The sequence below is a fragment of the Rhopalosiphum maidis genome, chromosome 3 (genome assembly GCF_003676215.2).
Source record: "Rhopalosiphum maidis isolate BTI-1 chromosome 3, ASM367621v3, whole genome shotgun sequence".
Taxonomy (NCBI): Eukaryota; Metazoa; Arthropoda; class Insecta; order Hemiptera; family Aphididae; genus Rhopalosiphum; species Rhopalosiphum maidis.
Genome location: NC_040879.1, coordinates 67141450 through 67166096, shown reverse-complemented (window position 1 = coordinate 67166096; position 24647 = coordinate 67141450). Strand labels below are relative to the sequence as shown.

At 27.6% G+C, this 24647-nt stretch overlaps 2 protein-coding genes across 5 annotated transcripts in view; one reads left to right on the top strand and one right to left on the bottom strand.

The window, feature by feature from the left end:
- The window catches only part of LOC113556247 (neurotrimin-like), a 178900-nt gene extending 170955 nt beyond the window's left edge, over positions 1 to 7945 (top strand). The window contains exons 7-11 of one of the 2 annotated variants that reach the window (XM_026961079.1): positions 980 to 1154; positions 1351 to 1547; positions 1726 to 1963; positions 4154 to 4201; positions 4460 to 7945. In XM_026961079.1, coding sequence (XP_026816880.1) covers positions 980 to 1154; positions 1351 to 1547; positions 1726 to 1963; positions 4154 to 4201; positions 4460 to 4581 — 780 coding nt within the window. In that variant the 3' untranslated portion in view covers positions 4582 to 7945. The remainder of the gene's footprint in view (positions 1 to 979; positions 1155 to 1350; positions 1548 to 1725; positions 1964 to 4153; positions 4202 to 4459) is intronic. The other variant, XM_026961080.1, reaches the window with a different exon arrangement.
- Positions 7946 to 13834: 5889 nt separating this feature from the next.
- Positions 13835 to 24647, bottom strand: part of LOC113555707 (monoacylglycerol lipase ABHD12-like) — a 77729-nt gene continuing 66916 nt past the window's right edge. The window contains exons 7-10 of one of the 3 annotated variants that reach the window (XM_026960221.2): positions 22183 to 22300; positions 21891 to 22052; positions 14891 to 15012; positions 13835 to 14152 (exon numbers count right to left, since the gene is read on the bottom strand). In XM_026960221.2, coding sequence (XP_026816022.1) covers positions 14125 to 14152; positions 14891 to 15012; positions 21891 to 22052; positions 22183 to 22300 — 430 coding nt within the window. In that variant the 3' untranslated portion in view covers positions 13835 to 14124. The remainder of the gene's footprint in view (positions 14153 to 14890; positions 15013 to 21890; positions 22053 to 22182; positions 22301 to 24647) is intronic. The other 2 variants (XM_026960222.2, XM_026960220.2) reach the window with 2 other exon arrangements.

Here is a 24647-nt window from a genome sequence, read left to right as displayed (position 1 = left end):
ATTAATATGAATAGAATATAGCCGAAGTCGATGTCGATTCGTATGATATACACATATGCGGGAAAGTATTTGTACGCTTTGGGTTTATTTCTGCGAATCAAAATTAATATACCACGATTTATGAATGTTTGTTTGAGTTTCCATATGTAAGTCATAATTGCAGAGACGGGTAAAAAAATTAAAGTATTGGTTATGCGGTTTCAATTATTTATAGAGCGTACGAAAATTACTGCGGAATGCGAACAATATATTGTCTGTCACGGTCAAAAATGTGTAAATACATTTTTTTTTAAATTTGTATGTTATCTTTAAAAAAATAACGGCCCCCTCTGAATATATATATATGTATAATGCTGCGTATGGTTTATATAGGGTAGGTACCAGCTGCAGGGGCGCCAGGTTTTGAAATTTCATGGGGGGGAGCTCACTGTTTTATAAACACATGTACAGTTTTACCTAAATAATTACTAAACATTACTAATAGTTAAACAATCACTTAAATATACGTATTTGTTGTTTTGTATTTTATAATATTTTAATAGTATTAGCAATATCAATTTAAGGGGGCTGAAATCCACATTATCTAATTCATGGGGGGCTTTAGCACCAGAGACCCCTGTACTCGGCACCCCTGAGTACCAGTGTATCACATAATTTATAGATGCAGATTGGCACATTAGATTTTGTGTGTACTGATATAATTTATGGTTAGGTACTCATAAGCTGTTTATTTATTTTTATATTAATATTATTAATAATTGTATACAATGTAAAGGTACATACGTATAATACTATAATATAGTCATATCACATTAGGCGGTTATCACGGATATCGGTAACAACGGTTTAAATGATTATTTTATTACTTTAAATGTTATATTAAAAAAAAAAACAAATAAAAAATAGAATTTATATATTTTGTTATAATTACTTATAATATCAACGATTAATCGAGTATAATATTATGATCTTTTTCCAGGTGTCTTGGTATAGAGATACATTGAAGTTAGACACAAACGAACGTCGCATAACTGAAGTCAGAGGAAGCAGACATACCCTCATAGTGAGAAAAGTGCAGGCGAGTGATTTTGGAAATTACAGCTGCGTGGCCGATAACGTCGTCGGAAAAAGCAGAGCTTATGTCGAACTTTCGGGTAAATATTATAAATTATCAATTACAACATATAGTTTTATTTAGTTTTCTACTTTACCTAAATGTGAAATAATGATATATAATATATGTAAATATATTTTTTTTTATCTCATATTAACCTATACATTTTAAATATTGAATCATGTTTACAATAATTATGCTATAAAATATGTCTTTTTTTTTGTGTCTGTATACAGGAAAACCAAATCCTGTAAAAATAAACAGCAACAAAAACGGACGGCATCAGAACAATTACAACATATCTTGGTCGGTAGACAGTTACACTCCCATCGAAGAATTTAAACTATTCTACAGAAAAGTTCCGCTTCCGGACGAGTCTCCCGCAGACACGCGGACTCAAGGCCAATGGCCAAAGAAGCCCCCTACCCGAAACGTGCGTGAAACGATAATACTGATATGCAATTTAAAACGAAATCATTTAAAAGCGATAATTTATTTTTGATCGAAAAATCGATGATTAATATTGTCTATCCCGCGGTTCCGATAGAATCGATAGTTGAAAATATCACTGTAATGTTATATACCTAACCGTGTGCAACCGACGTTTTCAGGATAACGAGGGATACGCCAGCAGTCCGATTTACGGCTACAACAGTATGCGGAACGAATGGAACGACGTGATCCTCCCGGCCGTTCCCAGCGAACAATTCACTCACCGCATGGCATACAACATCCGCGGATTGGACACCGCTTCTGAATACGAGGCCAAAGTCATGGCCAAGAACCGATTCGGCTGGACCCCGATGTCCGATGTGTTTAAATTCGTCACCTCCGCCACACCAGAAGCCGGTAAGAATAAACGTTTTCGCGAATGACCGCAATGATTATTATGTTGGTTTTATTTAAAAAAAAAAAAAAATGAAAATAACAGAAATAAACATTTCTGCATCTGTTCATCTTGACGCGAGTGAACATACTTCAACTGTGTTGTGTACAAGTGCGTAAAAGATACGAGTTCGTGTATTTTTTTTTCAACACAATATAGTTATTGACATAGACCATTTAAAACGACAACATTTACGATTATAATATCATGACTAACTACTAAAATATAAAATTCTATTCATATTTTATTTATAGTTTTATACTATAGACAATATTAATTATTTAATTAAAAGTACCCGAGTACTGAGCATCGAGTACAGAGTACCTATATAATACGGTGGACGCCGCTTATGAGACTCACGGATATTATGAGGTTCAGTCGCCTATTAGACCCAAAATCGTCGAGAACGGTCGGACCACATTATAAAACATTCGGTTATAAGACTCATCACTTCGTTTATAAGACTCGAATTTCGAAAAAAAATAAACATTGCTGGTTAAAATTTATAAATAAAATTTATTTGGTTTACAAAAATTACATACTTTTTTTGTATTTATTTTTGGTTTTGATTCATGCTTTATAATGTGTGTATGTACAACCAATTAATCGAATTTCACATTTTTTGTAATTACCGCATGTAATAGGTATGTAATATATATGTATATATATATATATATATATATTAAAGTAGATCGAAATTAAAGCAAAATACGTAGTAAAATAAAATTCATAGATATGCAATTGAACATTTTTTCTCCTACTTCGCTTATGAGACTCACTTTGTGCTGGTCCCAAAGCGAGTCTTGTAGCGGCGTCTACTGTTTAATGATATGGATAAACAGTCGTGTTATAGGAGGCGTATAACGCAAAAGTTACATAACGCATATACACTGCTATACATGCAGACGGAAACTTTGTACATAGTCGTTTGCGTGAAAGGTTTCATTAAAAAAATATCGGGTTTTCGGTGTATTTCACTATTTTTAAATGTTCCATCTTGCGTGCTCTGTGCGTACAACATCGTATCTCGCCTAAGGGTGCGCGTAATATTTCACCACCAGAGCGCCCTGTTGTGTTCTGTGTCGTGACGCGTGACGTCTGTACAGAGAGTAAAACTTTACGAGAGAGAATACCTACGCTCAGTTAGCGGGCAAAACATTGTCGAAAAACTTATGCTCATAATGTAACTGACACCTTTGCTTGAATAAAATCTCAAATTATATCATAAAACAATATTGTTTCTCTTTTCATTTGATGTTTTACCAACAGGATGCTTTACGCCTTATACGTATATGCATGTATGATGTATATATTATACAAACGTCGTATTTTGAATTAGAATCTTGTTTACGACGAAAAAACATTGTCCCTCAATTTATTACCGATTGTGAAATGTTATATGTATACTAAATATTCGAACATACGGTTGTATAACATTATTATTAGCGAACCAACAAGAGTGTTTAGGTATATTAAAAATAATTCGTAATGCGAGTACATTAATGATATGTGATAGAGAAATGTACAGCTCAGAATTCACTGCATATCGCGAACTCCATAAGAAATTCTAGACACTTTCTAATTCTTTGCATATTTCATTTGGAAATAAAATAATTCAAATTTCCATTTTTTGTTGTTGTTGTTTATAATGCATTATACAACAATTGCATGCTATACAAGCGTTTTGAATGTAACGATGTTTGTAAATGTGTATTTACTTTTTTTTTTTTAAATTTATTGGGTAGTTAAAAAAATATCATATATATATATACATACATAATATGGCGTGTTTGCATGAAATACTACTAATTGCTTGATTTTATGCAATACCACATAACTACACATTCGAAAAAAATTAAAAAAAAATGTTTGACGTTTATTAATTGTTTAATTACCAAGCACTACATGCATAGCGACCGACCGACGGGTCCGAGATAAAGAACACATAACTTATGACATAACCGAATTATATAAACGGCAGCATTGCTTACGAACGGTTCACTCTTTCCAACACGAAACCATACACAAACATAAGATATAATATTTTTATTTTGTTTTTTATTTTTTATTTTTTTTTTTTTTTTTATATGCATGGTTTTTATTTTATTTTTTTTTTATTATTTTTTTTTTTTTTCATTGGCTGGCATGAGTAGCATCGAATCCAAAATATCAAGCATCCTATGGTATTTCAATGACATCAAGTGTGTATTCATTATGTTGCATTATTATTATTATTATTATTATTTGTATTTGTATTTGTATTTGTACTTTAACCACCCGACCAGCGTACTACCGATGGAAACAGTATTATGATGTGATTTGCATAAACGCATAATATACACCCTGAAATATTGTTTATATTCCGTATGGTGTTTGCCCGTTTACCACTTTTGTATATTATGCGATAAAAGTTTACATTGTGTCACCGTATTATACTCACGACAACGTTTATTTTTCAGATGCCGAAGCCCGTGACCTTGGCTCCACTTCTTCATACAATGGATTCACCAAACGCAGTTACAACGTCATCATATTCGTCGTTTTCAACACCCTGTACTTTGCATACAACACCATTGTTTAAGTCCCTAAAAAAAACTTATAACCATCGAAGCAGTGGCATGAATATTGTAAAACGGGGCGAGCAAAAAATCTACAGGGGGTAATTGCATCTTTTTCAACTTAACTTAACACACATTATTTTCTTAAAAGCCATCTCGTCGTTATCTGAATTGTGTATTTTTTTTTCTCTAAATGTCAAAAAAATAGGGGGGGGGGAAAGACGAATGAATCTGCCACTGCTTTTACGTTGTGATCAAACAGTAGACGATAGGTAATTAATTTATCACCCACAGAAACAAAGACACCTTATTAGAACGACGTAAACCTTCTAATCTAAAAGTCCACGTTTATAATTCTCCCCAAGTTTCGATTACTTCCATAGTCAAAAAATTATAACAATAAAATACACGATTTAATTTGAATTGCAAAATACTAGATCTAATATAGATTAGAATATTTAACAATCCACTCAGTAAAAAATGGGCATTATTCAAAAAAAAAATTATTTTAATTTTAAACCATAATAATATACACACACAATTATTTCTAGTCTTTGTAGTATTGAGTTATTGTCAAATACCTCAGAGGAGCCGATTAAATTATAAAATATCCGTTTTAAAGTTATATAGTTTCTTAATATGCTAAAGAAATTAGGTAGCATATCTGAATTACTGTTAAATGTCCCAACCTAATTTTCGAACTTTTATTAAAAAAAAAAAAAAAAACTCTTATAACACTTATAACACTATCGGTTTCCAATCATATACAGATGATAAATATGATATTTTTCCTATAGAGTTAATTAATCCACTTACGTTATGCATTTATGTCCACTTTAGTATAACGATGATGTGCGAGTCATAATATTGACCTAAAAAAAATTTTAAAAATAAACAAAAAAAAAAAAATCGTTTGCATCGGAAAAACAAAACTGTGTAGTTAGTGATGTTTTCAATGAAATATTAAAAACCCGATGAATTTTTATATTTACGTACTTCAATATTTGTTGAAATTATATGATATACAATTTAAAGTCAACTTTCACAATTACATTGTATCAAGTTATCAATACAGTTAAAAAGCAAATTAATGAATATTTACATAATTTACAGAAGACATGGCTACTTAAAAATGCATCTTTCTAAAGTTAATTAAAAAAAAAAAAATAATAATAATAATTTGAACAAATATTAGAAAACCGTGCCAAATTATCCAAAAACTAAGTTCTTGAATAAACAAAGTACAATATTTGTTTTCCTTCATCACTTTGTTTTAATAAAGTTAATGTTAATAATATTATTCAGTATGATATACCTAATATCCTTATTAACTATAAAAATTTAGATGTTTAAATTTATATATGTACGTGTGCGGTAGCTGTTTTATTTCCCTCGTGATTTGATATAAAATTTATATGTAACCGTCTTGCAGAAAACATAACGATAATATTTTGGATCGCTTTTTAACATACATACATCAAAACGTTATTTCTACCACGTACTTATTCAATTTTGATTAAGACATGGTTGTTTCTCAATAACTTAAATTGGATTATAAAAAGAAAATATCGATATTATTTCTATAACCGTCGAGGTCCATAGATGACGTTAGAATGCCATCATATTATTATACTTTACAGTATGTTTCGCATCAAATTGTTTCGAACATAATATTATAATAATAATAATATACCCATAACTATTTTATAAATTTTAAATTAGTTTTAAGGATTCGCACTTCATGAACAGTATATATTAAGTACACATATTATTATTATATTGTTCACGGATATTATACTATACATATGATCATCATTATCACATAAGTATTATTATAGGGTTATTAATATAATAGATGACAACAGTAGTCTAAACTAGAGCTTTAGTTGTTTTGTAAATACGTATAGGAACTTTGTATGTACTATCGTCGATGGCATAATAAGTTTACGAGTGTATACGACACAAAGAACGCGTTTAATTCGTAGCGAGGACGTCAATAAAGTATGGCCTGTAATCGGCTTTTTACTGGTGTCTACCTATATAAACTGCACTGCTCGAATGGAATGTCGTCACATCGATATTAAAATACGTACCTAATTTCAAATTTTTTTCGCCGAGTTAAACACAAACCTATTTGTTTATGGTCGAATAGAGAACATGCGATCGGTATCGTTAACATTGACATTGATCATGATTTCGAAATAATTTTATTTGTATAATATCTACACTTATGATATTATTCAATTATGATTAAATAAATCACGAAATAAAACGGTTTGATAAATATTGAAAACGAATTAAACAAATAGGCGGTTCGAGTATGTACGAGCTAGTGAAAATTGCAATGCGTTTGGGGCAACGGTTATAAGACATCGTAATGTATTTGGGTAATCTTTTTCGATAATACGTAATATGGTGTGTGTGTTTGGAAAATATTTTACCGATGCACTTTTTCCGTCATTTTAATAACAGACTTAATACTGTACACGAATTCTTTTGATATGATCAAAACTTCGATAGTAAAAACAAAATTATTCGAAATCAAAAATCAAGCTTAAAATTTGTCTCACTTAAATTGGCAATTTAGAGGCCTTTTTTTTTTTTTTTAACTAAAAATCACATATAAAAATCCTACTATAAAAATATTATACAATTTTCTTGTCTAAACATTTAAATATCGTAAAAAACTATGTTATATATTTTAATTCGTAAAATATGTCCTGATTCGGTCTCGATTATGATAGTATCGTTGTACTCCGTGTCGTTTTACGGTTATTTGGATTTACCGTTACACATCGATAATATTATTATTTGATAGGTATAATATTTTAAGACGCGGGTTTGTCGAACTCATATTGACACGTCGTTACACCCAATAGAGGTACCCGAATAACAACGCAAATATAATTTACTTTACGTTTCAAAATCGTGAAACACAGGTGAAATATTTTGTTCGTTAAAATACATTTTACAAACGTATTCCGTGGATTCCTCTTGTCGCGACACACGTTGTACATCATACTCGCTCAAGCACATTACTATAATATCTCGACCGAACACATTGCGTGCGCTCTTCTTATGCGGGTAAAAAGACGATTCGCCCAAACACATTGCGCTTAAATAAAATAATAAAATATTATAGCCTACTGTGCACCAAAGAAGAAAAAAAACCGTTGGTTAATGATTAGGTACGTCATGATAATCATTTGAATTCTTTTAAAACGAGATTTGTGAGATGTCTGGAGGGGGTTTCGTGTCACCTTAAATCAGAGTATGTTAAATGATATTTAAGTTGTTACAATTTTATAAGTCATTAATATTATATTGTGTTACAATAGTTTCGTAAATAATTATACGTCTTATTCAATTTTAAAATATAATTAGTGTGTTGATGTTTTAAATGTTAAATTATATAATTATTATGAGTATATTATACACATTATTATTATAAATGTTATTCTTATAATTATTAATTAAATTAAATATTAAATTATAACATGTTTAAAGTAGAATATTATACTTTATAGTACTTATACATTTCGAAACACACATAGGTCAAACCTATTCAGAAATAAATATTTACGATTTTTTGTTAAATGACAAATTGTATTTAAAAGAAACTATAACACACAAATAAATCATAACACATTCTTTGTTAATTTATGTGTTTTATTCAATTGACAGAATATAATTTATAACTATTTTAAATAAAACAAATACATCTAAAAATGATTATGAAAAACAATAAAGAAAATTACATAATTATCTATATTATATCCAAATATTTTTACAATTTAAGTAAACATGGAAATAATATTTTATTGAAAATTGTCTATGTCCATAGTGTTAGAAGCATATTATTATACTTACTATAAACGAAAAAAAAAATATACATTACGTCTAAATATTAGAATTAAGGAACTATTGAATATTTTTTATTAAACTATCTATCCCCCTCCTATATATATTTCTCGTTAAATAATAAATTCTTCATGATTCGTTCGTAGTTTTTTAATTTTGATTTTATATAATATACTTATATTTTAATATAATGAAAACAATTTTGTTATATATTATGTGCATTTTACTTTTTATTTTTTAAATCTATGGACATTTTGAATAACATAACAATACATTATAAGCATGATAATTAGTGGTATAATCATTATTATTATTATTATTATTTTTTTTTTTATCTATGTGTACCTAAAGACTTTTTGTTGTTAATGTAATAACTATTACTGCTACTTCTTTTATTATAATATGTATTTTTTTTTATTATTATTATTATAATTATTATTAATTTTTAAGAATTCCTAGTGAATAGTCAAATAAAATAGAAGTAGGTAATGTGTAAATAATAGTTACCTACCTACTTAGTAGTTACATATTAATATTTAAGGCTATTAAATGATAGTTCTTAACCTATAATATTATGATATAATTGATAAAATATTATTGAATAAATCTATCAGAGTGAATATTCTCATGTGTATGTCATTTTAGTGTAATGCTCACAAATGTGTATAATAATATTAATACCGTTTAAAACAAAATAAGGTTTAGTCGTGTTTAGGTAACGTTGGCCATCGATGCAATGCCAATAACCGCGGATAAGAATATTATTTGCAACTACCGTAATTGCATAATATACAATAATATATTATTACTACAAATCAGAATAACCAATTAGATGCTTGTAATGTACCAACCATTGGTAGAAATGTGTGAACATAGGTGTGTCTACGGCGTGTACAACGTGTTATCGCCTTTTCGGTAATAATGATATATTATTATTTTAACTTCTTTACCACTTCATACCATAGGCGCGGGCAGCCTCCGGTTCCAGGGGCGACGAGAGATTAATTCGGCCCATGCTCATTCTTCAAATTCAACATTAAAACCGGCACATAGTTTTACTTTTCTCACTATTGAGTATTGGGTTTGTGGGTATCAAAATTAAAATTGTATTGGTTATTTGTTTTTTTTTTTTTTTGGATAAAAAGTTGTACAGTGAGGCACTAAGCTACTAAAGGTAGAGGCGGATCCAGAACGAGATAATAGGAGGGGGGGCGATTTTTAAAGAGCACACATTAATTTTGATAAAGTATTTATTTAGGTACATACACGTTACTTTTTACAGTCTCGTAAAGAACAAAAAGAATATTTTTTATAGTAGATAATAGTAATAAAAAAAAATATAACACTATAATTTTGTTACCCTTGAAGTATAATTACGTCAAAAACTAAAATCATGGACTTAAACTGTTTTTTTGAGAGAGAACGGGGGGGAGGGCGATCGCTCCAATCGCCACCCTCTGGATCCGCCACTGACTAAAGGTGTACTTTTCCACAAACCTTTAGTCAATATTTATTATTTATAATATGATAGCTATTTACGATTGAAAATCATGGCTTTTTATTTTTATAGTAGACAGGTCTATTGTTATTATACTGGTAAATTATATAGGTAATCGTAAAATATTTATCTATACTTTACCGAAAAAAAAAAAATCATTTGTGGAAATATAATTTTACCGAGGCCCATTATTTTAGTATTTACCAGCACCGGTAACTCCAAAGAAAGTCCAGGAGCTGCCTCTGCCGCCCCCGCGCGCACGCCTATAATGCTACACACGCATTATAAGCTGTTGTTGAATTATATTTTGTAAACAATTTAGTACAATTTTTAATGGTCACAGCCCGTACAGTTTCCTATTACCCATAAATTGAAGTACCGCCATATTATTGAGAATAGTTCAAACATATTTTTTACACGTTTGTGTAAGACCAACAACAAGTCTTCATTTAATTAAGATTTTAAAATTTAGCTTTCAACACCATTTGAATGACATAAAAATAACTTCAACAACAATATGTTCAAGAGATCAAGGCAACGGCTCATAAGGCGTCAAACTGGTAGTGTTATTGTCGTGCGACTTTAAATTCATATGTATGTTTTTGTACGAGATCGAAATTTTATATGTAAATCCATACTCGTTGTAATGATTATACGCGCAGGCCCGGCTCAAGGGGTAGGCGGCATAGGCCCACGTATAGGGCGGCAATTTTCAGAGGCAACGTTTAACGTTTTTAGGGGGCGGCCAAAACTCGAGTTTGCCTGGGTGTATTTATACACTTGAACTGGGCCTGTATATACGTTATTTTGATTCGCATTGGTAATTTGAAAAATTAATGAAATAATCGCTTTGACCGTTAAAAATGTATTAAAATGTACAATGCACGTAACAACATTATGAATAATACCGATTTCCGATTATTATTTAATATAATTAATAATTAATATATTATTGAAATTTATAATTCTTGAATTAGCCTCTCACGTGGTGCATAATAATGACACTGGATCTAATGGACTAATTTTTTTTAGTGTATTAAATACTGAAATAAATTAAAATTTACTCATTAATACTAAGAATTATACTATTACACTAATAACCGTAAATCATGTAGGTATTTTATGGTACAATATTTTTAACTGTGAATTTAAATTACGCGATAACATTTATTGATAAAATTATTTTTAAACATTAATAAATTAATCGATTTATTGACGCATTAAAATAATATAAATGTTTGCTATTCCGACGGATGTTACGTTGGTATATAATGTAGGAAAGTCACTGCTGCGGAGATTTCATGTACTCATTAAAGGTAAGAAAAAATACTGGTGAAGTTTAAATTAGACCTTTCCGTAACCTTTTTATTTAACCGATATTCTGGTGGTTAATAATCGCCCGTTCTTTATAAAAATTATGATTACGTAAAATGTCTATGAATCCGCTAAAAATCGTGTTCTGAAGTGTGCTTATAAGAAGGAACACTCGTCTGTCATAAAAATACAATAGTCTGTTTCTCGTACAACTGACTGCGAGACTCGATAAACTAATTTAGATGTGCTAAATGCCGGCTCTAAAACCTTTATTATTTACAATTTACACGAAAAATAATTTAATTTTAAGTGCAAAAAGTGAAATAAAACTGGCTCCGCCTTAAAAAAACAATTTAAAGCATCGACATAAGTCTGATACATATTGCACAATTAGTATAATTAATTATCGGGAATAGGTACTCGTAGTCATCAAACCTCACCCAGCGTATTTATAAAAATCAAAAATAATAATATGTATATTCATTTAAGTATTGCCACGTTTATGATCACAACTGTTATAGTACAAACTATATATAATATAAATGTAGCTGTATATTACATTATTTATGCTGAATGAGATTGAAAAGAGCTCGGCAATTTTCTCTAGAATTTTAAAAATACAAAAAAAAAAAAAAACAGTTTAGTACTATATTTTATTAATTACCTATATAGAAACAAAATGCGAGATGTGTGTGTTAGTATGCGTAACATTTTCATTAGAAACATCCATATACAACGAGAGATGTAAAAGTTATCCAATTAGAAGATATCGATCAGTATTTTCGTATTACATAATTCCGATCGTCTTCACTATGGTTATAGATGGTTCAACTAAAATCACTGCACCCTTTACGTATAGCCCGCCAGAATGGTGTTGTCTAACATTGCTATTTTCGCCATATTTATCGATGTAAAACCGTTTTTGTGTCGTGTCGCCTAATGGTTTTGATAATATATTACAATATTTTGTTCTGTTTCTGACAATGTCACGCGCCCTTACGGTTGTATTTAAAATGCTTACTTTTATTTATTGTGTGAGTAAAACACTTGGAGCACCCTTTTCATCTGTACTCTAAAAATCATTATTGCTGGTGTCGTATTACAAAAAAGTACTTGACGTGTTAAACGTTCGGTTAATATTTATTTCAATAGCATTACTGTGATTACACTGTGGACGTGATATTTTTAAACAAATAAATTATACAATCATTTTATCAAAATATGTGGTATTTTTACTGAACGACAATAGGTAATAAACGAACGATAAAAATCGGAAAATTATGTAGTTAACTTTTATATGCGTGTAGTTTTAAATGATGTGAAAAAAAAATGATGAGTTATAAATGACGGTTTAATATTTTTACCATTGATATTAAACCTGCAGGTACGGATTTTATGTTATAAATCTGTTTGCATTAACTGATACCGTTGTTAACCATAAACACCATTGCAGTTATTTTCACTTTTGTTCAACTAAATATCCCTTTATTATTCAGAAGCTTGTGTGTGTATCTCCGTTTTTTTCGGAAAAATGGGCATGTTAGCGGAAATAAGGACGCTGCATTCATATTTATATATATTTAATATTAATGATTTTTACACTCGCGTGAAACATAGTACTGTGGTTATACCACAGAAAATATTTGTCTCATGACAGAACATAAAATAATACGATAACACGGTTTTGTAAAAATAAACTACTAAGAAAATACTCAATACACATTATAATACAATATAATTTGTATATTTGTACAAAACGTATTACCTATCATGGAGTAGAAGAATAGAAATAGTTTGGTTAAATATTTATATAAAAACTATTCCAATTAAAATTATGTTTAATTTAATAACTATTAAATCATACGAACATAGTTCTAATAAAATAAATTCATTTTTTTAAAATTATTTATTATTAACTTATTAAAAAAAAAAAAAAAAATTAGCGTTTGAATTTGATGTCTTCCCCCGAGTGCCGATAACTCTATATGGGTGTAATGACTGTAATGAATATAATATGTGAACATTTTTATTTAAATATTATTATAAATTCATATTAAAATATACAGTATTTAAATACCAAAATAATCACCAACCGATAACTCATACTAATTGAAACATTATCGTTCAAGAGATCATTGGAATCGCGTCGTTTGATAGGCATTGTCCATGATTCAATAATCGACTTCTCAATAAAATCTTAAAATGTCTTTAAATGTCTTAAACGGAATCCTATTTTGTTTAAATTTTTTGGTAGAATTTACTAAAAATATTACGTTACCTATATTATTACATTAAACTACATAAATAGTAATTTACATGTCAGTTATAACATTGTACTACTTTGGTCGACTCAATTATAACGAATATAAAGTAGTCAGTTATAATAACTATTATAGTCTTAAAATAGCCACGTCTGATCTCCAAAAGTCACACCAAGTATTGATTATTTATTTTTATAATGTTATATAATATATATATATAACGCTAGGGCATAAGTTCAAAAAAAAAAAAAAAAAAATGCTTGATATTTTTTTCACAGCTTTTTAAATATTATCTTAAAAATGTTTTTGACATTATATTTTTAACAACAAAACAACTAAGATGATACGACTATTGACTATAATGAGTATAATATACAATAATTGGTATGGGATTATAGTAATAGTTAAGTTTTTAAAAAGCACGTTGTTAAAATATTTTACAATAAATGTTTTACAACGAAACATTTTAAAAATAAAAGATGAAAAATAATCTCATAATCTCAATAATCCGTTTCAGGTTTGAGAATTTTGTATCATAACGTATAATATGCAATATTATATTGTAATAACTACGTATACGTGACAGGTGATGACAATTTTGACAAGCTTATATATTTCCACCAATCAAGACGTCATTTTAGACAATTCTGTATAAATTTCCTGGAAAAAATAAAAAATAAAATATGAAAGTGCGTGTTAAAATACAAGAAAGATAAAACCAAGACACGCTGTGCCTGACTGGAACACTTAACACCCATAACAATAGACACCCAAGACCCATATTACATTATATTAAAACATAAATAGTTATTTTTTTCGAAACACTCCAGTTAACAGAAACTAAAAAAATAACATCTGGGTTGACCCAAATCTGTTAATATTTTTTACTATGAAAATTTCATAAAATATCACGTATTTTTGTACGCGTTTTATATGATTTATCCGATTTTGTAGTTAGTTTTATTTCAATAAGAATATTAACCAAAATGTATAGAGAACCATTTAAATTACAATGATGTTGTAATAACAATAATCATAACTATAGATGTTATATCGGGATTGTTTTACGATTTTAAATAATATTTCAAAACAAATCATAAAAATTGAATTCGTACTGAGTTTGCAAACGATTTTTTTATATAGGGCCAAATGATAACGCCTTCAATAACTAATGAACGGTTTGAGTATCCAAATGTCTGATACTATTTTATTTTATTCCCAGATTAAAATAAATCCAAATACATAATTTGAATACATAACACTATAAAATACATATTAGATAATGCACAAAGAAATTGTTAAAACATGATGCGATTTCAGGCACACCAGTACTACTGTAAAAACTAAAAACTGTACGAGCGACTGGTTTAAACCAAGACAGTGTCAAATAATACTCACTCAATCTTCTTTTCGATTTCCTGATCCCGACAAATGAATTGGTGGCCAAACTCGTACTTGGCGTCATATAATACTAGTTCAGTCAGTTCGCTATTCCGAGTTGTTGTGATGTAATTATACAGCTGTAGGAAAGGAAAAAAATATTATTTATACATATTATATAAATGTATTGATCATTTTATTTCGCGTTATACTAATTAATCCTACTAGCATGTAAATTTTATTATATTTTTATCTGGAGAATAATAAATTGTACAATATATTATAATAACGCAATTTATTACAGATATGTAATTTACTACGTTTTACCATATTATACTTCGTATTATAAGTTTTTTATAAGTTTAAATCAATTAATAAAAATTACAAATATTATTACGGATATTTTATTTAGTACTGTGTTCAATTTCTAAAAATTTAAATTTAATTTTGTTGACTCCTCAAATGTTTTGTTTAAATTAAAATTACGTATATGCTAATTATACTAAGATGTTTAATATGCATAGTAGTATTTCGATTATACGATTATAATTGCAGACATTACTGTGAAAATCCCAGAAATTCTAAGTATATCACTAAATATAATATTTATCAATGCAAATATTTTAAGTATGTCGATGTTATCCATAAGTAAAGTAATGAAAGAAAACGAAATTTAATAGTTAAATTATGATAACACGGCGTTTTGGATAGGTGATTTAGGTACACCAACGCAATTTTTTAGGCCCATCAACAAATTTGATATTTGATAATATATTATTTATATTATACACAGTAAAGTCAAACTACGCAGGAAGTATATTATCATTTTTTGATTTCATCAGAATACATATTATTTTTATATTTAAAATCATAACACAAAAATTATAGTTATTTTTCTGACCAAGTTGGCCAGGCCAACCAAGATCAAAGAGAGGGACGGGAAGTAAAATTTATAACTAGATCAGAGTAGTTAAATATTTTTTTTAGTTCACGTGCCAATTTATACATTAAAATGAATATTGCAGATCAAAAAGAAAAAAAAATATGATTAGTTAATCAAAATTCACTGGAAATTGTTATTTGACTTATTACTAAAACAACCCCTATGACTCGTATAGTGTATATTACACTGTTTAATGCATATTATAAATGTCGATTCGGTGACACCGAATGCATGCCGTCTGCCTCCTACGATAACTTTTAAATTATTGAATACACTTTTATATACTTGGAAAAATTGTAAAAATATAGCGTGCGTGGGTTGGATTACACTCACACTTATTCAGGTTATTACTAGAGTAGTTTTATGATATTTATGCAAATATTAATAAACGTGCAATAAATGAAATAAATAACCAAATGGAACCACTTTTAGATCCTGACCAAAAATTTTAGCAAAAACATAATGTACCGTGTACAGAAATATTTTTCAATTGACCTTAGTCTAATCGAAAAATTTATCAATTTAATAAATCACTTATAAGTGATGAACCTAGTCCAGTAAATTTAATAAATCGTTAAAATAGAAACGTGAAATTTCGTAAAATAATAATAATAATAAAAATAAAAATATAAACCAATATCGTATTGTAGCCTGTAGGCGGAGTAAATTAATCGAGTGAAACAAAATAACTAAAACTAAAAGTTATTTAGTTATTATTTTTAAAAGCTGCAGTGATTATAATCTTAGAAAATGGTGATTGGTCGTTGCCTAATATTAAAGTGAATTTTTTTGAGAAGTTTCGTTAGTATCTTTATTTGATAAATTAGTTACATTACAATATTTAAATCCAAATTAGAGAATATTTACTGCAATAAAAACCAGAATCTGTATTACGTTCTAAAATAGTAATAGAAAATAAATGAAGGTATTTATATATATAAATATATACAAATGTTTTTCATCTGGAATATTCTGTAATTTATTTTAATAGTCGCTAATCATACCTTAGTATTTGAAAATGGTGAAGTAAAATTATGAAACAATTGCAGACCAATTGTTTTGACATAAACAATCAGTAAAATATTTTAAAAAATGTATAAAATCTAAATCGATTAAATGTCTAGATAAATGAAATTTTTTTTAGTAATGATCAGTATGGTTTTAGAAAAGGATTATTTACCAACCATGATTTGTTTAATGTTACAAAGTTTATGTACTAGATTAATTAATAATCTTTGGAATATTTATTGAAATAAAAAACGAGTAAAGAAGGCTTTTTCATAGACCAAGATATTATGTTAAGAAAACTTTAGTATTATGGCGTACGAAGAAAATCATTAATTCTATTTAAATAATATTTAACTAATAGATCCCAAGTGGTTAAAATAGAAAATGCTATGAGTAATGAGATTAAAACTTCTTTTAGAGTCCCGCGAGGATATGTTTTAGGTACTGTATTACTTTTGATTTATGTTAATGGGTTATTAATCCTGAACATTAATGGTAAAGTTATTTGCTTTACAAATGATACAGTCTTACTATTTAATGATAAATTCTTAGATAAACTTTATGGTAAACAAATGAAAGATTGTCGATAGTTAATTATTGGTTAGAATAAAAATAATCAAATATTGAAAAATCTTGATATTTACACTTAAGTATTAATTATTTAACTATGGATGATACAAGGTAAAATATTGTTATAAAAAATAAAATATAATAAAATATATTAGCTTAGCATAGTCTATTCTTCATTATAGCTTATATTTTTGGAGAGTTTCTTACAATGTCATAATATGTATACATAAGATAAATATTTCTAAAAATTCTCTATTAAAATTGATATTTTTCAAGTCAAAGCTATACTTTAGATATAATATCTACTAAGATTATAATCTTCATAATTTAAATTCATTATATTTTAAGAATATATACATATTTGTATTTAATTCCAGAAACATTTACACAGTCATAACAAGGTTCAATAATTCTATTGGTGTAATTGTTCCAAAAACTCGAGCTAATTTTAATTTTATACAATACTATATATAATGTGTTGTTTTTTTTTTAATTTGTACTAGTTTAAAAGATAATTTACATTATTTTGATACCAATTATATATTATTTAAACGAAACATAAATATTATAGTTTTTAGAAATATTACACTTGAAATATTATATAAATTAAAATTTAAGTTTATCTTATACATTTTTTAATCATATCATTCATGTCTTACTATATTATTATTTTTTTGATAAATATTAAAATTGCAAATCCTACTCTTATCACAGCCATAGGTTAATATGAGTAGAGCAATATTGTGATTATTATATATCTGCTAATTGTAATCATTAATGTTATTGTTGAAATAAATTATTATTATTATTATTATTATTATTATATATGGACGAATGTGATTTTTGTATATAATATAATTTAAATGGATTAAGATAAACAGTCTTTTATGATTTCTTATTACACAATAATAATCGCTCAAACAAATTTGAAGAAAGATTTTATTTAAGAATAAATATTATATTTCAAAAATAGGGATGTAAATTCTAGAGAACATATTATATAGATAATATACATAAAAAAAAAAATAATTAATTAAAAGCGAGGAGTCAATATAGGTAAAAGGAAAATGTAAAAATAAATCCATATATTTTTGACAATAAAAATCAAAAATCTACGTAATGATAATTATAATTATTACGTAGACATAGAGGCCATTATTACGAGAAACGTGAATATCGAGGTAAGAGATTACTCGTATAGAAAAAAAATCGTGACAAACTCACAGAGACCGGATTCGACACATTGAGATTACTTTTGCTAGACATTCTAGCAGGGGACCGAATGAGAATAGATATATTATTATTAGAAAAGGAAACTATATATTTACACCACGCACATTAACTGTTGGGAGATCAACAGCGATTGGTATAAACCTAATAGGTGTTACAATAGAAATTATTGTTGCATGGAGAATAACACAGAAAGTATACCAATACATCCCCTACAAGGAAGGTATAAAATGACGAGTAGTAGAAATAATACAATGTGAAACACAATGTGCGATCACTAATCAGACACATGCGTATAATATAGTAAGTCTTTAAACGGGGTTTCCTGGTTAGATGTGGTCAACGGAGACGAGTTAGCTGTGGAAAAAAAAAAATACTAAAATTCCATTAGTTTCATGACAAAATAAGAGTAATACGAGTAAACTGATACAAAATATTTTCGTATGTATAAATACACAGATAAAATATTTAACTAAAATATGGTAAATTTAATAATGCATAATTTATGGATATTCCATATAATATTGTATATTTACAAACAAACGTTGTGTTTACACGCATCAATTTTTACAAAACACCGCGAAATAGTCTACGCTGTCTGGCTGCGTTCTGAAATTCTAAGCTATGCTCACAAGAATATTGACTTATCACACGTCATATTATGAAACGTTCCGTATTACCGTTTTACATCAAAATTAGTGACGGTGGTGCCACAACGACTATATGTTATTATGCGAAGTCTAGACGAAAACAAGCCTGGGGCTAGTATTTTATTGTTTATGCATCAGCACATATTTTCCGCTGGTATAAATTAACATATTTTTCGTTTAAATGAGTGTATTTTCCTGGGTTCAGTAAGTCATACCGCATAATGGTATACGCAACCAAAACAACACCGTAATAATTATTGGCGGGTCGTTATCAATATTAAGTATAAACCAAAAAGATAAAACCCAACAAATTTAAAAATAGCATGGACTCAAACACGACCAGAGTTATTCTGAAAACATGTTGTACGCATTGAAATATTTTTTTTTCATTATTGCCGACAAAACGTCTGATATCCTATTTGGCAACTTTTGTACCATTCTGATAGTAAAAATGCTCGGAATTATATTTAAATACATCTGATCAACGAGTTTGTACTTTATATTTATGTGGTGTTTTTTTTTTTATTTGTTTTAAACAAGCAACACAAAATTAGTTAGTTAAATAGAAATTGTTGTCGTTAATCGAATACGTTTTTTAATGGATATTTTATGGTTCTATAAAATATTTCGTTGTATAGAAAGTTTTGCAATACCTCCCGCATGATTTCCAGTTTTAGATCTTTTAATTGATATGTAAATATTTTATTTTAATTAATAGACACAAAGTGGACCTAATTAATTTTGTATATACATACGTATACTATGTGTTATTTCTAAGAAAATAGAAAAAGTAAAGCCACAGAAAAATATTTAACAAACATTAACAGTTGATAGTTCATATTTTTTGTGAACGTATTTGTAATAAAAAAAAAAAAAATACAAATTAACAATTATATGAGATTTTGCCATTTTAAAATATATATATATATATATATATTGTAAATGTATTAATTATTCATCTTATTAAAAATAAATCTATTACCGCAGATAATCACGATAGAATATAAAAGAAGAAATTACTGTGTAGATTCATAAAAACAATATAAATTATTAATATATTTACAAAATAAAATGTGTAAAGAAAACGAGTAGAAAAGTAATCGGAATACAAAAATAAAGTAAGCCATCTCTATAAAAACCAATTATGTTAAATCCATGAACAAACTGAAATGAGTAGATCGATTAAGTAAGCAGAAATATTTACTACTTGAGTCGCAGATGTTGGACAATAGTGCAAGTCAGGTTTTTCTTTTTGAATATTTTAAAATATATGTACCTATCTACCAGAGGGAATAGCTATTGTAAATATTATATAGAATGAGAATATTCTTATGTAAAAAAAAAAAAAAAATATGATGACCAAATACAAAGTATTTTATTTCATCCACAATATTTGTAACAATAAAATAGAATCATACGAGCTCCCGATAAACAGAGGCCATTGCATTAACATTTCTGCTGACCCTATTAAAGTGTAACATAAAAACCACTCGTGTCAATTAGCAAGTATAAATATTTATTTACATCAAACCAATTGAACGACATTGGAAAATGTACAGCCACGTGAAACTAGATTAAATTCAGACCAATTAATTTTTTAGATTTGTAGTGCCACTTCCAGAGAACAGTTTGAAAAATCTGTCAAATAGGTTACTATTCTGCTGTTTAGTAGATGTCGAGTTTATATCGTTATTGAGGAGGTCAGCGTAATGAGTATGTTAGACTTCAATTAAATAATAAATTATACGATGACAAACGAATTTAAGTAAGAAAATCTAACTTTTTTGTAATTAAGGTTACCAAATTATTATTTTGATAATAATATTAAAATCTCAACATAATATTTTAATGTTCATATTTATTTTTTAATATTTGCCTCTTAATTAAAAGTAACATATCGATCTTAATTGAAATCAAAAACTCTCCTCGATGCTTATGATTGGATAATTGTTTCTACTAAAAAGAATTTCTTTCAAAAAAAAAAAAAAAATCATGAATTTAAAATTAGTATATTATTTAAAAATTATTGATTAAATGGTATAAAAAGCAGAGAATATAGAACCAAATAAAAGCGATTTTAGGAAAAATGTTTATTTTTTTTATCCAAAACAGTAAGTAAGGTTATATTTGAGAGTAAAAGGATCTTTTCAATTTTCACCAGCTTAACAAAATTATAGTAATAAATGCAAACCTTAAATCAGATGTATTTATTCAATAATTCCATATGACAATTATTTTTCAACTGAACTATAAAACATAATATATATTTTAAAGTTTTTAAGTTTTAATTAAAAATAGAGAAAAAACTGGGTAGGAAAAGATTTCGGACATGTTCAGTTAAAAAAATTAATGCCAATATGGAAAATAGTACTTTACAATTTCAGTGGATAAAAAAAATTATGATAACTCATATTAAATTTGTTTATCAGCTAAATGACATTTGTAGTTTTGGAAAATCACTAGTATCTTTTTTTTATATATAAAACAATTTCATCGAAAATACATAATAGTTAATAATAATTACAAAAATACATGGTCCATATTTTATATTAAATCCATGTATCGTGATAGTAAATAACTATCAAAAATTTAAGCATAATTATATTTTTCTACTTACGTTTTCACTAAGCTGGTATGGTATTATAATATCGTCTTGTGCATGTAATATAAGTACTGGAACTTTAGCATTTTTCAAGTTTTGTTCTGTATCGAAGACAATCCCGTTTTCAATGACTGGGTCAATGATAAAAAAATCAAACCAAGGACAATAGCGAAGAACCTAATAAAACACGCGATTTCTCATCAAAGAATAAATGCAAGTAATTCTTAATATCCAACATCGTATGGACTAACAAATAGTTGTACTCGTTAGATTAGTGGATTAGACTAAGCAAGGAAATAATTTATACCTTAGTAGTTGAATATTCTCTAATTGCTTCACTAATTTTATTGAACGGAGCTTCTAAAATAAGTCCACTAGGATAGATGTTTTCTTTTTCCAATAACGAAAATGCGTGAGCTCCAATTCTAAAAACAGTATTATCGCGATTATTGAAGAATGAGACAGCTGAATATCCTTAAAAATGTCTTATCTTCCGATGGATAAGGAGAAATATTTAGTAAATTATTACAATCTTTGATGCATGTGTTGAGTCGTATTTTGTTGTTTATATTATATTATCACTAAACATAGCGTAAGTTATAAATCATAATAATACTCGACCATAACGATTACCTACAGTTAATCAGTTATTATCGTTTATAACAGTTTAATTTATTATGCTTATTATATATGCACACTGTGTTTAGTTATTATTTTATAGTAGGTACCTATACAAACTAATTTTAAAACTAGAAAACCAATTGATTAGATTAGATATAAAAAGGTTAATTTGGATATTTAACGATATAATAGTACATATTTATTATAATGTATCAAATATATATATATATATATATATATATATATATATAGAATTGTAGATACAATTTATTATTAACGGGCGATATCCGTTTGCGTACATTTACCCTTTTTTTTCGTGACTCGTTTGCGCACAAAATGCACAACTCAATTGCACACATGAATTTTTAATACCTCCATTTAAATAACCAAACGTAGAACTCGTTTGCGTACATAAACTATTGCAAACATCTACCAAAACTGAAAAAAACTTACCAACAGTTCTGGCAACTCGTGTGTCAATAACCTAAAACGTTCAACTAAAATAGGCATGTAAAGACATAATATATAACATTTTGAGTTACAAAATGTAGTCGAATTATCGCCATCAACAATTGCTACTTAACTAAAATCGATTCAATTAGCACGTGTATATTATTAAAATATTCCAGAAAAATCGTATTGTTATATTGTATTAAGTACTGCAAGTTAAAATATTAGTCGAAATCGGAAATGAGTTTTAATAGTTGTGTTTAAACGCGTCGTAAGTTTACAGGTAAAAATGTATATACATTTGGAAAACGAGTATCATTGATATTGACTAACACGAATTTCCTATAAACATCAAATACTGCTTAACAGAATGTTGGTTTAAACGGATAAGTCAGAATTAAGGTTTGAATCTAATAAAATGAAGAAAAAATAGCAGCCCTAAGCGATGTAATAATATTATTTTAATATTGTTTATGCTATATTTACATTGTTTTTTTAGTTTACAAGAGATCCTGATTTGAGTTAAGGGTATGCTTTGTAAACACGTGCAAAATTATTTTACAACATTTAATAAAAAAAATGTTTGCAATAATTTGTTTTCAATACAGAATGGGACAAATATTGAAAGAGGAGATTTTAAAAATTGGTTTTATCGATAATCATTTACTACAAAAATGCTAATTAAATATTTTGTTTTAAAATACTTTACTGTTAAGTAAACATTAAGAGTGAAGTGAACAACGTGATTTTGTGATAAGCTTCCAAAAAGAAGAATTCGTCTACAGTCCTTTGAAAATAATACACTATGTAATGAGAAATTTACAAATAATATTAGAAGAGTGCTTACAATGAGACCGTATAATATTTAAGGAAAATAATTTACAAAAATAAATATAATTTACTTCATAATAATCTATTAATAATAAACGTTCATTGTATATTTAATTTTTAAAATTTGTTTCGAAATGGTTATCTTACATTTTTCGAAAATAATTAAATACAAAAATAAATTATTAACTTTTTTACTAAAACATTAAAATTATTGTAGTTCTTGTCCATGTGGATCTTAAAAAAAAAAAAACAGAATCATGATATCTCTATTCTTTCAGGAGACATCGCAATAGGTAAATCCTCATGGCACACTACATGTATAAATTTTAAATTGTTCATCATCCATGTAGGCCAAAACTTCTCGAACAATTTCGTTCCGATACTTCGTTTTAAAATGTATTATTATTCCCTGGTCTACCAGCTGATGAGTTGAATTGTGTTAGAAGTGAAAAATAAATTTTGAAATTTTCACGATGAGGAATATTGTGGCGGTAGTACAGTTGTCAATGAATATCAAAATTTTACATCTCCCGCCGATAGAAATGTCGAATTATCGAGAAGACTGAAATACACGTATTTTCTTCTAATTTTATGTGTTTTCTCAGGAGAACAAGCGTTTAGTTCGGTGTATGGAATTTTTTGAATTATTGGGTTACTATTGGTAAAATATATCAAACATAATATAACAGTCAAATACACAATATATCAAAATGTGGAAAAGTTGAAATATTGTTTAACATGAAATAATTTATGATGGGTTCTATGTTGCTATACCCTTGTTAGTATACATGTTGCGTAATAAAGTTAAAAAAAAAACAGATAAATATTACTTGTCTGAGTTATTGTACAAGTAATATATACATAAGGTAC